Raw genomic sequence first — 17,908 nt, 5'->3', positions numbered from 1 at the left:
CCAACAGGTGCCTTGTGCCAGAGGCTGCTGGCTAACTCCACCCCACAACGCACACCTTCAACCCAGAGAGCTGTGATTGCAGGCGTATATGAGGACATTTGAGCTTGTGCGTCCAAAGGGAAACTCTTTTTGGTAAAAAAATAGAAAAGTGAAGGTCAACAACACAAACGGAGACATGACAGTGCAATAAAGGATGGAACGTGTTCTAATAAAGCAGGTTTTGTGGTGCAAAGAATTGTAGGTATATTTTAAAATTTGATATTAAATGCTACTGAAAGATTAAAAAAGAACAAACAATAAAACCTAACTGCAAAACATGTGCGCAACCTTTTATAATTGTGTCTGTTGGTGTGTTCAGAATGAAGTTTGCATCTAGCTCGCAGGAAATACGCACCTGATTAACTTAAGAATAAATCTCAGCTGTTCTTGCAGGATTTTTTTCTGACGTGGTTGCACGCTATGCTACTACCAGAGCCACCAGAGACCAAGGGGTCTTGCTGAGGAGAGGGCTACAAAAACTAGAGATATACATCACTGAACATAGTGAAGATCATCATCTACAACTGGAGAACTAGTGGAAAAACGGAGACGATATCAAAAAGGTAAGTACAAGTTGCTCCCCATGTATTACAACTATTTCTTCATTCTTCATTTGACCTGCTTCCTTTATCAGGAAAGGGTAGCGTGGCAAAACCGAAGCTATGTCTGCGGAGAAACACGCCCAAGCCTTAAGTCTAATCTTTGCAAAAACACAAACTAATTCTCCCAAAACCACAAGGGTAAAGGTGCATCGGTCTGATTGGACTACGATTGAACTTTTTGCCCCAAATATTAGAAGGTATGCATGCCGCAAAAACAACACAAGATGGCAACAAAAGAACACCACACCCATGAGGAAGCATGGTGGGCTCAGTATCATGTTTAGGATTTAGCTGCTTTTTCTTAGCTGGAACTGGGGATTTAGTGAAGAACAAGGGAATCAAAGCACTCCTCCAAATCAACAAAAGAAATGCTTCCGTAAAAAAAGACAAATGTTTTGCATTGACCTAGCCAGAGTCAAGACTTGACTTCCATTGAAAAGTTGTAGGGTAACCTGAAGAGGGCTGTGCACGAGTGACACCCTCAAAAATTAACAGATTATTTTGGATGGATATGTGGGTTTCCAGTTACTTTCTGCTTCATCCTAACAACTGACAAGGCTGAAAAGAAGAATGAATTTTGGAATAATGTTAAGCAGTTCCGCGTTTGTTGGATGCATAAATAGGCAACTCTTCACTGTATCAGCTTAAAAAGGGGGATGATATTAGTACTGTGTTTTATTCAATATATATATATTAACAATAAATAAAAACACATACTTTTACTGCTCCCTGAAGTGGCAGAAACATTAGTCAATATCTAGGAGTGCATTCGCTTGAGCAATTGTGTCATGCAGGGTTTTATTTGTAAAAGAATAATGGAGCCATCTTCAAGACATAAGATAATTGATGGCAGTATCAGCCAGGAGTTAAAGGAACACTGATTTATTAGTTTATTGGGAAACCAAGACTCACTGTAACTACAACAGAGGACTAGTCTTTGCATTAACTTTATTTTAATCTCCATCTGTTTTTACACCATCATTTTAGGATAGTGTACCAAAGCCTACCAACAATCTCCCTCTCTACTCTAACCCCTGAGCAAACCCTAAAATCTACAGCCAAGGATCATATCATTTATTGGCCAATGCAGCCAAGCTTAAAAAATCTGAATGGGTGTGCTTTCGTGTTTACCTAGTCTGGCCGCAATGTATTATACCACGCTGCTTGACAGCAAAAAGGCCTTGCATTTAGCTACAGTAAGACAGTCACGTTTTTGGACTTTCACTCATTCTCTAATTCATTCATCCTTTTGTCCTTTTATTCATTCAGCGGCCTGTTGCCCCCACCCCCCCGCCCCCTCTCCCTGGATGCCGTTATGTACTTAGTGGAGCTGGAGAGCCAGGGAGCGGAGTACTGAGTGATCAGCGAATTCCTGTCACGCCATTCCACGGCTCATGAATCATTTGAGTTGAAAGAAAAATACGCTAAGTATCTATTTGTATTGCTGTGTGGATTTATGTAACCTTCAGTACGTACAGTATGTATGTGCGGGAAACATTATTGTCCATGAAGTGTTAATCACAGAACACCGAGGGTGAATTTAATCTAGGACATCCCTGCCGTGCACAAGCTCAATGCCCCCCAAAGTCCACTTCATTTGTGTTGGTAAGGTGCAGTTAAGATCTAGGTCCAGGTGAGATATGCATCTGCTATGATCAATATTCTGAAGAATGGAACTCATGAACTCAAAATGAGTTTTTAATATTAAATTACTGCTTCAAAAAAATGTCATACCTGCAGTGCAATATGCTGTAAATTGCGATGTGTTGCTGCCATGTTGTCATACGTTGCCCATTACAAGTTTATAATGGGCATACTGGCTTAAATAGTTTATATAAATGTATATACATCGATCAGCCGCAACAGTCGAACCACAGGAGAAGTAAATAACATCTTGAGGCAATTCAGTATTCTGCTCGGAAACTTTTGGACCTGGCATTCATTCGTGTGGAGGTTTCTTAGACATGTAGCTACCCACCTAGACCAGACCAGACACCCTCACCACATAATAATGATACTCCTTGACACCAGCAGCCATGCAGCCTGACACAGACACAAAAACGGTTTAAGAACATCTCAAAAAACATTAATTCTGTGATGAGTCACAACTGCTTTGAAGGCACAAGTGAGACTTATACAAATTTAGGAAGGTGGTCACAATGTTATGCCTGATCGGTGTACACTGTAATTGTGAAAATCAACAATTACTTTTAACCAACTCCCTGTCACATCCACAGGTACACAATCCACTGCAAAAGAAAATAAATTGACTTGACTAAAACAGGTACAAAAAGAAAAGGGAAGTGGCGATGTCCTTGAGTACAAGTGTGTCAAACGTTTCCATCTACATAAAGGCTGCAAAGCTTAAACTTTTATTTTCAGCAGGCTGTGTGTTCCCCAGGTCAGATCACCGGTTCAGTAAACAGACCCCAATGAGGGGATATTTCAATAGAACTTAGAAATGGTAGTCTCCTCGTTTACTCTGGTCAAAACAGACCAGCGTTACCATCCCAACATCACCGAGCGCTGGAACACGCAGGCCGGCTTATTCAGTGTCTGGTGACAGGACCAATGAAAGCCCGCTGTGCAACAATGGCCGACTGCCTGGAGAGAGCCCAGTGGTTTTATTCTCTATGTCCCCCAAAGACTCCGGCCCGGGACGGACTCTTTAGGCGTCAACTCAAACTTCCCCTGCTCCTGGACAACCAAACATCACCGGCTTTCTCTGTTTGTTCTACTGCATTGTGGTAAGCAATAGGGGTGGAAAAAAAGTGTGTGCAAAAAAAACAACCTCATTTCACACAGACACAAGATGACATTTCAAGTCAGCGATGAATGCACCGAGTCATCGCGTGTGTTTACGTCGTTACGCCAGTTTCATCTCTAGTGTGCAAAAATAAATAGCACGACTAGAATGTGGTTAAACGTTGTTCCTAAAATAGCAGGGGGAAGAAAACAAGTTTGGAAAGTAGGGGCAGTACACAGTTATATACAAATTACCTGACTTGTAAACAGGCAATTAATACGGCGGGTAAAATAAGTATTGAACACATCACAATTTTTCATAGTAAACATATTTCTAAAGGTGCTATTGACATGAAATTTTCACCAGGTGTTGGTAACAACCCAAGTAATCCACACATAGAAAGAAACCAAAACAAATCACAAAACACACGCAGAAAGGGAGGTGGAAAAAGGCATGGAAAGCCAAGATGCCAGCTGAAATCTATCAGTGATCAGAAAGCCATATCAGGTGGTTCAGACCAAACTGATGGCCTATAAAAAGGTGTGTCATTACCAAGGTGTCACACAAGGAACATCTCATGGTAGGTAAAAGCAATGAACTCTATCAAAACCTTCGCAACCTTATTGTTGCAAGACATTCTGATAGCATTGGTCACAGAAGGATTTCTAAACCTCTGAACGTTCCAGTGAGCACTGCTGGGGCCATAATGTGGAAGTGGAAAGAACATCATTCGACCATAAACCAGCCACGACCGGGTGCTCCTCACAAGATTTCTCACAGAGGAGTGAAAGGAATTATCAGAAGAGTTGTTCAACAGCCAAGGGCCACTTGTGGAGAGCTTCAGAAAGACCTGGAATTAGCAGGTACAATTGTTTCACAGAAAACAATAAGTCTGTACCACGCAAAAAAAAAAAAAAAAAGAAAGTAAAACAGCTAGAACGACCCAGCCAATCACCTGACTTGAATACAATTGAAAATCTATGGAAAGAACTAAAAATCAGAGTTCATACAAGTGTCCCACGGAACCTTCTAGATTTAAAGATTTTGTGTGGAAAAATGGGCCAAAGTCACACCTGAGCCATGCATGCGACCAGTTTCTCCATACAGGAGGCGTCAATACTTTTCCCTTCTGTTATTTTACATTATTACACATAACTTAATTTCTGAACTTATTTGTTTTGCTTTCTTTCTATGTATGGATTATTTGGGTTGTTACTAACACCTGGTGAAAATTTCATGTCAAAAACACCTTTAGAAATATGTTTACTATGAAAAATTGTGATGTGTTCAATACCTATTTTATCTGCTGTACATGTAAACAGATGGAAGGAAATATGGAAAGAAAGAAAGAGGAAGAGGAAAGGCTTCTTGGATAGTCATTTTTTTTAACCATTTCAATTTAAATAAATGTAAATGTCATTTTAAGCTTGAAATATGTGGTAAGAGGTGAATTTAAGCTAAATTTACCTCTGAAAGGTTTCTGTCAGGAGCTGCTGCATATTACAGAGAACTCTTTTATCTCATGAGCACAAACAGCTTACATGAGATGCCATTTTCTCCCCAGGTAATTCTTACTAATATCAGAGTTTTTTAGTCTTTGACAGTCACATGATTTGAAAACAGGCTGGCAGCGGATGACGCGGAAGATCATATGAGAACGGCAATTGTTCTGTTACGAAACTGTTGTGGATGTCAACCGGCACCTTGCACACCACTAAAAGCTTTTTCAGAGCAGGTTGCACTGAAATGATCCGCCCCCATTACTCAAAAAAAGTAGAAAAAAAAAAATTGATGACATCCTGGATGGAAAGAAGGAGTTCACAGAGAGAACAAGAGAAGAAGACGACTTCCTTATAGAACATGTAAACATCACACACACACACACACACATATATATATATACACACATGGAGAGAGAGAGAGTGTGTAGAGTTTTTGTATAGGGTTGCTAACTGGGAAGAATTTTTTTATAGCTTGCAAATTTAAAATATATATACTATACATGCTGTTGATTTTATTAGTATTTATAAATAAAAGACTTTCAACTACAATTCTGTAATGGAAAGAATTGTTGCAGCTACTGTAACTGTAAAAAAAAAAAAAGTGACCAATAATATTTATCCTCTGTTCTAATATATGGAAGAAGAAGTAGGAAAAAACACATAACAGATTCCTGCCCAGTTATGTTGTAAATAAAATGTACGGGAGGTGGCATAGATGAGCGAGGAAGCTTTCAGACACTGCACGGTTCACACTATACTCTCAAAGTCAACACTCGTATTTGTGTGGCTAATAGCCTTTCACGGAGGAATGAGTCTGAGGATATAGACGTGAATGTCTCACATACAAACAGCTGCGGGACAACATCCGCGTGACGTCACAGAGAAGCTAGATTAAAGCTTTTAATCACAACGCAGACAATGAGCTCCCTCTTCTCCTTCTAAACACTTCTGTGCGTGTTGATCAGGCTTGCCCGTCACTACACAAAACTCCTGCTTAAATCTGCTTAAATCAACAACGATCCGATGTCATAAATGCAATTTTTTTGGAAAAGGAAAAAAAGAAGTGGGAATATCCTCGAGCTACATCGGCGCGATGTGAATAAACTCAGTGGGAACTGTTCAGGGAATTACAAGTTCCTACAAGACACCTTTAAATGAGGCCTCTGACAGCTTGGCACACAGGCAGCGTGATTGATGGGTCTCCTTACCTGCAGAAAGGTAGCTCTGAGGAAGTCATTGTGACACATGAGGAGTGAATAAACGTAACAGCTGGAACTTTCAACCTTGTACTCCGTTTTGATCGACGCTGCCCTGATCCCTAATTCTGACATTATATCAGGCTAATTGTTGTGTTTTTTCGTTTTTTTTTTTTTTTTTCGGGTAACATCTGTGCAGAAGAAACGCGCACTGCTATCTTGCCAGCTCTGGTCACACTTGAAGTGTTTGTGTAAACACGCAGGACAAATTTGATTTATAAAAAAATAATCTCTCTCTCAATTTTTGTCCTTAATCAAGCAACTGAAATTGTGCAACTTGGAAAAACAAGTTAACGCAAACGCTAGAAATCATTAAGCTTGTAAAAGCAACCATCTCTGCAAAGGTGTGAAAACGTGCCTTTGCCTAATTATACGCGCATCCGTCATGTTCTGCTGCAGAGCTCGCAGCGGGACCTGACAGCCCTGTTCATACTTGCATGATGCCCCCTGTTGGAACACCGCTTCCACACTAATGCTGTTATTTGCAGTAGCCTAATTTCTGAACTGCAAGTATGCGATATACAAACAAATGTCGAAGTAGGATGTCTGCAAACTCACATTCTGAACCGGGCAACAAATGCACTAATCTGGCTAATCCCAAATGCATTCTTTCAATGAACTTGTAATGACTTATCCCCAATGCTTAAAATCTCGGTTCTTAAGGGGTTATTGTGCAGTGATACCATGCTCCAGAAACAAGCCAGCTGAACAGACAAAAAGAGCCCTTTAAATCGAGGCGAGGATTAAGGATGTTAACCGACTGCTCTGGGGGGACGTTACTCACCCCCTAAAGGGTTGGAATTTCTTCTCTGCCCTGTTGCCACTAACCCCCACGGCCTCTGCGTACACAAATAACAGAGGGGCAGGGAAAAGGCTCTTTAATTATGAAAGGTGTGTGTGCGTGGGGAGATTTCTTTTTTTTTCAAGTATGATAACCAGAACTGTTATTAGGAGCATTTGATGATGCTGACGACTGTCACTCAAAGCCTGTGAACCACATCTGCTAGAGGGCAGTCTTCCACTTCCATCGGCTCCTCCAGCCAATGAGGACGGTGCCAGTTAATTAAGCAGACCAGAAATATTTAAAAATATTTAACCATCGTGAAAGGAGACACCTACGACGTAGCGAGGCACAACTTTCCACACCGGTTCTGCGTCGCTGCCGGCATGAAATACATGAGATGGCTGCAAACACTGACAATCAATGCAACACAATTAGCTCAAAATCTCTTAAAAACATATAACACAACCTCTGCTAGGAATGTGGGCATGGTAGACACAGAACACCCTACAATGATTAATTATTAAGGGTGCGCTGGGTGTTCAGTTGGATTGTTTTATGTCGTCAGTGGCTGTAAAAAAAAAAAAAAAAACTGCTGCAAGGCAGTTGATTAATCATTGCGAGGACAGCAACAATCACACAGCTATGATCTTAGGCACACTGCAGCTAAAAACTGTGGTTAGGATGTCAAGTACAGCTGCACCCAGTGTTGTGATGTCTTTTTGGCACTTTACATGCCCTACTTCCTACACATACGAAGCAGGGGTCAATCCAGGTTAAGCAGGCGAGTGACAGACAAAATCTCCTTCCAGATCCGAGCAGAGATCTCAACTTAATGAAATATACGTGACAAAGTAGCCGTTCTCTGATTTGCTGCCCGGGTTTGATTCATTTGTGAGGATTTTGCGTGTTGAGACTGAATCCACTTGCGCCCAAGAAAAAATACTGTGGGCTCCGGAGTTTGAGTGACTGCTGAAAATATTAAGGCCTCGGATTAATCATATTTTTAACTCCTCATATTTGTTTTCTTAGGATGATATTTCAATTGGTAGCCCATTGAAAAGAAACACATCTGTTGTTTATGTTATCCAAATTTGGACTGGGTTCAAGGCATTTGGCTGTAGATGGAGGAGGATGACTGGGCATGCACTACTTGATTAGTCTGGTGTTCTCTTCAGCACCTGAGGCAAAGGTACATACTGTCAAATCTACAATTTAGGGCATAAAAATGAGCGGGCAAGTTGAACTGGTAAGGTAGGTGGGCCAAAACCTTCTAAGTCGCGCACAGATCAACAATTCAGAAAGTGGAAATACACCTGAGATTAACTGCCAATTTGTCACCGGTTGACATATTTATACACCATCTATTTTTCTTGGCTTTGCTGATTGGATTCATTTTCACTAACACATGACTAACCCATGATTAAGCACATACTGACAGCCTGCAGAAAAACATGATTAGTATTAATAAAACTACATAAAATCTTTGCAATCAGAAGGAAATAAAGTTATACACTGACGATGCATAACATTATGACCACCTCCCTAATATTTTGCAGGCCTCCAAAACAGCTGTGACTCATCAGAGAATGGACATGGGTCTTCTGAGGGTGTCCTGTTGTGTTAGTGGGAGTCTTTTTGGGCCCTGTGGGTTGCAGGGAGGGGCCTCTGTAGATACTTGATCAATGTGGGATCTAGTGAATGCCAGTTTTTCACATTTTTTTGAGTTGTTCCTAGCTTATGCCAGGCTGAATCCTGCTGGGGACGACTCCTGCCGTGTTACTTACTTCTCCTGTTAGCAGTCATAATGTTGTGGCTGTTTTAAAACCTTTGTACACTACGAACCGCTGCCCAGTTTTACTCTGACAACTCATGATCAGCAGCTAACTTTTGCAAACAGTGGAGTCTGCTGGACAAACTGTGTAATGATGACACTCGCTGCAAACTATTACAAGCAGTGTCTCTGGAGGATGACTTATTTATTTAAAACCAGCATTCATATGCATGTGTATATGTAATATGTAGCAAAAACAGACTAAAAAGATTTAATGTTTTCAATCCCTTTCTCAGATATGTAAGAAACTGCAATTCATTCGTTCATGAAGTCTCTTTTCTTTATCCACGCATGCACCACCAATCATGTTCTATGATAACTTTATTCTATAACCTAATTTTCTCAACGGAAGAATACTTGTGTTTTGTATTGTAAATATACAAATAGGGTATTTAGTTATTATTCAGCAAATGCACTGACTTCATCTGTTATTTATACTTTGCATCATGCAGAACATTTGTGCAGCCCATGTAACGGTGTGAGATTGGTGTACAACTACGCGTGTAAATAAGAGACTGCTCCCTCAGCACGAGGTGATGTGGAAAATCAATAATTGTCAAGATACTCAGAGCCTTGATCCAAATATGGTGGTTGTGATCAAAGGTTCAAGTCTGCCATGCTGGACAATTAATATTTGATTTACGTTAGCCATGCACAGTGCATGAGTGTGTGTCTGCTCAGTTTGACAAATGCTAACATTTGGTATTGTGTTGCGTATTATGTGCAAATTCTACTGTATAAAAGTGTGTGAGTTAAATTAAAGCATATAAGAGTGTTATTGTGAGTGAACGGCCCATGTGGCTGTGGTAGAGTGGTGAGACCTTCTAAATGAGGTCTTAAAAAATGTCTTATTACTGATTACACTAAAGCACCGTACTCACCCTCCCTCACTCTCTGCTTCCTCTGAGCTCCGACCCGTAGAACTTGCCCCGGCGACGGTCGCCGCCGCCCTTTTCCTTCGTGTCGGCGTGGTCCTGTAGAGAGGGCTGGTTCGACGTGCCCCTTCACGTCCCCTCAACTCCTCCTTGACTTGTTCCTGCAGCGTCGGCAGAGTGTCCTTCAGCGCCTTCATCTCGTTCTTCAGCTCGGACACACACTGGAACAGGGCTTCAAGGCGCTCCAGCACCTCTGAGTGTCCCCCGACCCCGGGACCGTCCAACATCATGACGCCCGGACTCTGTTCGCTGGTGCGGTTAAAGTGGAACGCCGGCCATGAGCCTCTTCGTCTGGACCTATAACCCTGGTAGCACGCGACAGCCAAGCCGATCCCCGCTACTCCAGCCAACGCTCCCAGAACCAGCACCTTGCTGTCTGTCTGGGCCATCTTGCCGGCCTGCACAAAATTCATGAAGAAAACAAGTTATAGGTTACCAACTTCATGAATGTTTTGCTGAACATGCATGAAAGAAAAAGAAAAGAATTTTTTGGTTATATATTTATATATTAAGCTGGGGCGCGCTGCAAACAAACAAAAATTCCCCTTATATAAGTAGCTTTGGAAGTCTGACATATAAACCAAATAAAGACAGTAGTTCCCATCCTGCTGCTACTTTGACAATATTAACCCTAACCCCAAGGCAAAGACAACGTCTTCTGTTGTTCTTCAAATCGAAATACACGGGAACACAGGATCAGCTGACGGATGTTTGACTAGTTAATATATGTTATATGTAAACTGGAGCCCATAGTGAGAAATCCAACTTAACATACCTTAAAGAGCCATGACATTAAAACCACAGACAGGAGAAGTAAATAACAACCACCATCTTGTCTTGCGACAAAACGGTGTTCTACTGGGAGATTTTTTGGACCTGGCATTCATTTGTGTGGAGGTTCATTGGACACCTAGACCAGACCAAGCACCCCCACCCCGTAACAATGACACCCATTGATGGCAGCAGTCATCCCCAGCAGGATGCAGCCTGACACAGACACAAACTCAAAAAAACATGAAGAACAGCACAAGGTTTTGACGTGGCCTCCAAATCGCACTGGAACAAGCCTGATCCACAGAGATCCTTCCTCTCAACCCACAGGACCCAAAGGCCCCCACTAACAACATCCTGTTGCCAAAGACCCCCAGAAAAACCCATGTCCACGTCCGTTGCGTGCTAAAGTTAGCTGTAACATTTCAGTGCTCATTATTTCACGATTACAGTAAATTGTGTTGCGTGTTCACGTAACTTGTGACTTGCAATTGACTTCTCAGGTGGTGACTGGAACAGTCTATGTTTTCACAACAACAGACCAAATGCCGTCTTTCACCATGAAATCCTCGCAGTGTACTGTGAAGAGTGTCTCTGTAGACCTTTCTTATCACCTTTAACCCATTTAAGTTGCGACTTTTGAGTCATGGTTGCCCAAGGAAACACAAACGAGTCATGGGGCGAGAGGGCACCTTTAAAACTGCGCTGAGAGTGGCTGGCTAACTAGCTAATATAGCTTATAACGTTACGAATGTTATCAAGCCGTCAAATAGCAGCTCGCACAGTCTGGACACATTGAAAACTGTAATGTCTAATTCAAGAATGCCTTATCCCATGCCATGCCATCTCATTTTACGATATGAGTTCAAACGAACTGTGCCACTTAGCTGTTAGGTCCAGCTACTGGCTAAAATCGCCAGATCTAAAACGCTGTGCTAACGCTTAAAACAAAGTAAATCGACAAGGTCGTCCGGTTAAAACGCATTAAACCAGTCTAGTAAGTAATAGACACCCACAATGACATATTGTCGTCTAAATACGAATAAATATCAAATTATTAGAGACCTTACTGTCCTGGTGAAGCTTCTGTTGTTTTGACAGCTCCGTGGTGTAACGCTCAAAACATTCCGTGCGGGCTCCGGGGCCATACAGAAAGGTTCCGCATTTAATCGTTTAACCAAAATGCGTCTGGAGCTTGGCGCAAATAAATGCGAAACACGCATCAGTGGATGACGTCTTAATATTATTAAATGCAGTACCAAAGTTATGCCCATCTCTCTACAAGTAGTGAGCGTTTCGAGGCGTGCTCGCCTATCCCCCAATTCAAGCTAATGCATATTAAATGAAAAGAAAACTTTAAATTACCATTAGGTGTGGTCGCCCCCGACTGGGTTGAAGGCAATTTGTGAAAACGTGTGCCTTAATTCTATGGCAAAAGAAATTATTATGTAACTTATTATCATGCTGTGAGAGCAAAGACTGAATAGACTGTATAATATCCAAGACATGCTCAGTTATTTTTCCTGTTCCACAGGCTCCACAGTAATCCATCTTGGATCATCTTTTCAAAACACCCTTAGTATTAATCTATTAGCTAGCATTATCCATAATTACGTCATTGTCCTTACAAGGGAGTCACATGGATAGTGTTGTCTTCTGAGCCTACTACTCTGAGCCAGGCCTACTACTCTACAGTCCGTATACATTCTACAGGACTTTTGGCCACTAATATTAATTTATACACACAGTATATTCGGCAACTAAAATAGATCCTGTCTTTCTGCATTGCAGTGCAGTGCAGTGGATCAGACCATAGAAAATTCCACAGGTTCTGATCTGTAATAACAAAGTTTCGCTGTTTATGTGTGTCTTAATTATTTTCTTAAAAAAGCTGAATTGGATATAAAAAATAATTACTTGTCTCTATGCTCAGTGTATAAGAAGGGCTAAAGGATTAGATTATTTGCCATTTTATCTGCAGTGGTTCTTAGTGTCTTTTTGACTTTCAGCCTCTACTGAGTCTGTCTCTTATGCATTTTTCGTTTCTTTAATCTGGAATTCTTTGTTATTAAAAACAGCTGACCTCAATGTCAACAGAATGAGAGTGAAAAATCAATCGCCACATGAACAAAGTTCACATCAGCAGCAACAATGTTGGAAGTCGGTCACACAAAATCAGTTGTTTGAACAAGCCACTGTTAACTGCCTTTATATGTTTTTACATGCTTCATTTCAGATTCAACATTTTAGCCATTTGCTGCTCTACCGCCTACAAATATACCATCGTTTGTATGCTACTAGTAGGAATTATTTTATGATAGGAAGTTCAAACAAGGACTTACCTGCTCCTCTCCTAAGTTGTGTCTCTGCAGTGAACCTCGACTGAATGTGCAGCGGGATTTAAAAAGTTACTGAACACACATATTATCAAATCAACCTTGGACCTGTGATCAGTGAGCGCAGCGCTGTCCTTACTGCATTTGAGTCAAGCAGTATCTGCTGTGGGGGAGAGGTAGAATCGTAAACCGGGATTTTTCCATAACTAAAAGACATGAATAAATCAGTTGGATTTTTGTGTGTGTGAAGAAAACACATTAATAAAATCACAATAATTTACTAAACAGTAGTAGTAGGCTTTACAATTCCATCTTCATGAATGTCATTTCAAAACTTAGTAATTAACTGGATGTTTGTTGTTTGAATTTAGACTTTTTCTCAAATGATTTTTATCATTCCCTTCATTTGCTCACTTTTTTAGCTCTTTGACATTTTGTCAGGTGCTTATGTTATTCCTTCTTTTTTATCGTATTTATCTGCACATGAAGACAAGTTCGTGATTAATGGCGTGGGAAGCTTTCCATCAGAAAAAAACAACAAACACTGGAGCTGATGACCTTTAAGAGTTAGTTCACTACAGAAATGGTTTCTGTGTTTGTTTGATTTGGCCGAGGGACACTGACTCTCTAAATAGGTGTTTCATTTAGCCTATACAGAGGCAGGAAGGCGTACTCACTTGAAAACACAGGTAGCTGGGAGTTCCCTTGCATAATATGATGGTGGGAGGGGGGTCGCTACGTGCAGTTTCTTCGCCGCTCTCTGAACAGATCATTGTTCCTGTGCCCACAGCCTGCATTCGGCTGGCAGAGGGAACAAAAACCACCTGAAACCCAGAGGCATGGCGGTGCAAAAGAAAAAAAGAAAAAGTTAAAAAAAAAAAAAAAAAAACAGCTTGGCCAGTGGCTCTGGGTGGGTTGGCCCTGCAGACGCAGATAAGGTGATAAGAGAGACGCGTCAAGCTGTGGCCTTGTTCCCATCGGGTCAAAGCCAGCAGATGAGTAGATATTGTCAGCAGTTTATCCGCCCACCGCACATCTGCCCAGGCTCTCATACCACAGAAGGAGGAATGAAAGCAGTCTCAGATTTGCCTTTGTGCACAAACCCATTACAGCTGTCAAACAGTGTATGGGAAAGGAACCCTGGTGAAATAAGGCATCACTATCAGAGCTCCACTGAGTAACCACAGAGTGGGAAGCGCCATTATTCCCTGTCATTCTCGAGTGTTTGCTGCTCACATGCATGAAATGCCTACCTGAGTGGAAAGAAAACTGCTTCTGTATCAGTTGCGTGCCGCGTTCACAGATAGTTTAAAGATTCATTCAGCCGTAAAGATGCGGCGAGCGTTGTGTAACGGGAGGCACAATATCACTCAACTGCAGCCTTCACGAGGAACTGGGGAAGTCCACCTCATAGGCCCACACTTGCTCCACTGACGTCTACCTCTGCTCCGAGCACTCGCTGTTCTTTTCTGGAGAGGCTCTCTAGTTAGTGTATCAGGGTGTGTCACTTAGCAAGTGGAAAAATTAAAGATCAAAATAAAATCGTGAGAACCCCTCGGCGGTGATAGTCTTCCCTAAAAGCTCTTGACAGGTGAAACCGCTGTATTTGATAGCTGCCTCCAAACTACTTGCATGCAGAAACGTAGAGCAACTGTGCTGAGGAAAAACACATGCAGGGCTTACTGAAAGTAGTTCCTAGAAACCAGTCTGAAAGTCCAGATCTGTTCTTGGAATGCCCCTCTAATACCCGATTTAATGCACTTTTGTCTGCATAGGTGGTGGAAACAACAGGGTAAAACTTAATTGCAAAATGATTGAATAATTTGAACGCCATTATTGCATGCTTGTGTTGTGAGATATCTTCTTTTTTTTAGATAAGACAACATTCTTGATGGCAAAACACACAGTGAACTAATAAGGTAAATAATCTCCAATTATTTTTTTGTACTGAATAATAATATCAAGTCCAAGTTTTTGCTGTGGTGAAGGTCATGTGCCCCTGTGCTCCTCCTCTGTTTATCATTACTCATTCATCTGTGCTTTATTTTGCTTGGTTTCAGATAGCGTAGTAGAGAGGGGGGAAGAGTGCCGGGGGCAGACATGCAGCAAAACCTGTTATGTGCCCCTCATGTCTTTCTTCTTCATTATTTAACTGGGTCCCCCCTCATCCTGCACAAAGATCTTGCTAATCTTCCATCAGCAGGTCAGGAAAGGGTACAACAAGCGCCAAGTTGAGATGAGGAGGACTGTTTGCACATGGGGGAAAAAAATGGAAACCAAACAAAAGTTTTATTTTTTAGTGAGAAACTGCAATTTGTGTTGAGCTTGTAATTTACAGTACATGACAAGTTATTCATATTCTTTAAACCAGGTTTTACTTCTCGGGTTCATTGAGCATGATCGTGCTAACTAAGTCTTAGAGCACCTTAAAGGATTTAAATAACGGTATCGTTAACAAACCTGCAGCAGCCACTTCGTCAATAGAAGTACTGTAGTGTGTAAAAACTTTTAATTAGTTGCTCAATGGAAAAAACGAAACTAAACAATGAATGAATGAGAAGAAAGCTCATTTGCACGTTAAAAGTGATCTCTCTCTTTCAAACACACATTCAGCTCTCTTGTCTTATTAAAAAAATCCTGTTTCTCCTGCTTGACAGTTGCTACATCTACACACCTTCTCATTCAGTTGAATAAGAAGGTGTGTCCACGTTTTTGACTGGAAGTCCACATGCAATAAATTAAAATGAAGTGATTTTTTACAGAAGAAATTTCCCTCTGTGACTTATTCTCGTAGACTGCAGTCCTGTTTTTGTTCCTTTTACCAATGTAATGACTGGCCTCAACTCTTGGTTGTGGGCTTGTTAAATTGAGTTTATCTCATTTAAATACCTCGGGCCTTTCAGTGTGGAGTTCGCATGTTCTCCCTGTGTCTGCCTGGGTTCTCTCCCGGTACTACGGCTTCCTCTCACCATCCAAAGACATGCTCCTTAGGTTTTCTGTTTCTCTGTGTTAGCCCTGTGATAGACTGGAGACCTGTCCAGGGTTTACCCCATCTCTCGCTCAATGACAGCTGGGATAGGCCCGGGTTGGAGCGACCCTAATGAGGGCAAGCAGACTGAATGAAACACCTAGAGGTCCACACCTCTGAAGACCTCACCTGGACACTGAACACCACACAGCTGGTCAAGAAGGCTCAACAGCAACTGTACTTCAGCTGCATCGTTCGGAGCATCTTGAACAGCTGCATCACCGTGTGGTTCGGCATCACTACGGCCACGGACCACAAGAGCCTGCAACGAGTGGTGGAGACTGCTGAGAAGATCACCAGGACTCCACTTCCCTCTCTGCAGAGAGTGTTCCCACTCCTTTCCTCGGGGCAGAGGTGCAGGTGTGTGAAATGCAGGACCCACTGGCATCTCCTTAACAGCTGACATTTATAGTAGCACTAATTATTTTATATTTTTTATTATATGTATCCTTTTATGATCTGTTTCTAAGATTTTCTTACATTCGGGTGCAAGGCAAAAAACTGTGCACCTGACAAAAAAATGTTTGAATCTTGTGTGTTTGTGTCTCTGTGTGTTGTTTTAAAGTAAGTTTTACAGCTGTATCTTTATAATTTATGAATGTTCAACTAGTTTGCCTAAAGAACATGCTGACATGTTGTGTAATATGAATAAGATGCATGGAATAAAGTGAAACGAAAAGCTAAGATACTCCACTGTAATGCTACTACCTAAACAGTTGCACAGGGAAAAAAGAAAAAAAGAGCATTTCATGTATTTTCTCCCCGACAACTGATAAATGCTGGGAAAATCCAAAGCGTCGAGATTGCATCAAGGACCTCTGGGTGACTTTTGACTGCGAGGCTTAATTATTTCTTCCTTCCTCTCTCTGCCCTCCTCTGCAGGGACAATCATTCGTGCCATCAGACATTACAGGTTCTTCGTCAGAAAGCAGATACACATCACTCGTGCAGCTTTGTGTCAGATTTCTTGTGGAGATCTTTCTCCGTCACAATAAAAGAAAATAAAAGTTGTTTTTCTTCTCACATTGAAAGATGGAGTAGTTGGTAAGCAGACATGCTTCCCCCTCCAGGGAAAACACACACACACACACACAAAACATTCAGATGTAACATCAACACATTCCTGGCCCTGAACTTTGATCAACCCTCCCTGCTGTCTCCTCTCACCGAGTAAACACACACTCTTCTATTAGATTCATGTGCTTTATCGCCAGGCTTTAGTTCAGCAATCAACTGTCTGCGTTTTAAATTATACAGTTCAAGTTCTTCAGCATTAACGTGGCTTACAGCAAATTAACGAGGCTTCTAATGAGCAGGACACAGTATGTCCAGCAGGTGGCGCCTGAAGAATTATCATTGACATTCACCTGAGGGGAAGAGATGCGGTTGATGAGAAGCTCAGGTAAGACCCCAGCTGTTGCTCCTGCTCGGCAAAATCTTTATTTTGAAAGATCAAATGAGTTGCGTCACTAGTCTGCGCTGACTGAGACACAACAGCTCTTTGTGGTTCAGGTTTTAATAATCCAGAGATCGAGATAATCTGCTCTTAAACACAGCCTGCGCTTTAAACCGAGAGCTCCAGACACGTTGCCCCAGTTTGCATCTGAGTATGTGGAGGTGAGGAGAGTATGAGTCATGTCTGATGGGGTAGTTGCATTATGTCTTCTCTCCTCAGGTAGACCACAACAGGTTAATTAGATGTTATCCAATGCAGATCACGGTTTAACTCGCTAAAACATCGGTGCATTTGTAATGTTTTTTGTTTTTGTTTTTTTTAATCTGTCTGTCTATGTTGGATTATTTAGTCTAACCGTCACCGATATGAATGAAGTTGATAATGTTGTCAAAGGATTTATCTTCTGGGAAATACACCGATCAGCCACAACAGTAAAACCACTGACAGTAGAAGTAAATAACATTTAAACCATCTCGTGACAATTCTGTTGGGAAACTGTCGGATCTGGCATTGGTGTGGATGTTACTTAGACATGTAGCACCCACCTAGGCCAGACCTGGCACTCCCAAACCAAAGTAATGGCACTCCTTGATGGCAGGCACGCAAACAAAAAATGTTTAGG

The 17,908-nt window shown here is 41.6% G+C and overlaps 1 protein-coding gene across 3 annotated transcripts in view; it reads right to left on the bottom strand.

Annotated features, from left to right (window-relative positions):
* LOC125019202 (regulator of microtubule dynamics protein 2) overlaps positions 1-12,951 on the bottom strand; it is a 31,667-nt gene extending 18,716 nt beyond the window's left edge. The window contains exons 1-2 of one of the 3 annotated variants that reach the window (XM_047603763.1): positions 12,809-12,951; positions 9,642-10,093 (exon numbers count right to left, since the gene is read on the bottom strand). In XM_047603763.1, coding sequence (XP_047459719.1) covers positions 9,642-10,084 — 443 coding nt within the window. In that variant the 5' untranslated portion in view covers positions 10,085-10,093; positions 12,809-12,951. Of the gene's footprint in view, positions 1-9,641; positions 10,094-11,531; positions 11,737-12,808 lie in introns of those variants that run through there. The other 2 variants (XM_047603761.1, XM_047603762.1) reach the window with 2 other exon arrangements.
* Between the last annotated feature and the right edge of the window lie 4,957 nt (positions 12,952-17,908).

Source organism: Mugil cephalus, chromosome 13 (genome assembly GCF_022458985.1).
Source record: "Mugil cephalus isolate CIBA_MC_2020 chromosome 13, CIBA_Mcephalus_1.1, whole genome shotgun sequence".
Classification (NCBI taxonomy): domain Eukaryota; kingdom Metazoa; phylum Chordata; class Actinopteri; order Mugiliformes; family Mugilidae; genus Mugil; species Mugil cephalus.
Note: the sequence above shows the minus strand (reverse complement) of the source record. Positions and strands in the feature narration are given on the sequence as shown.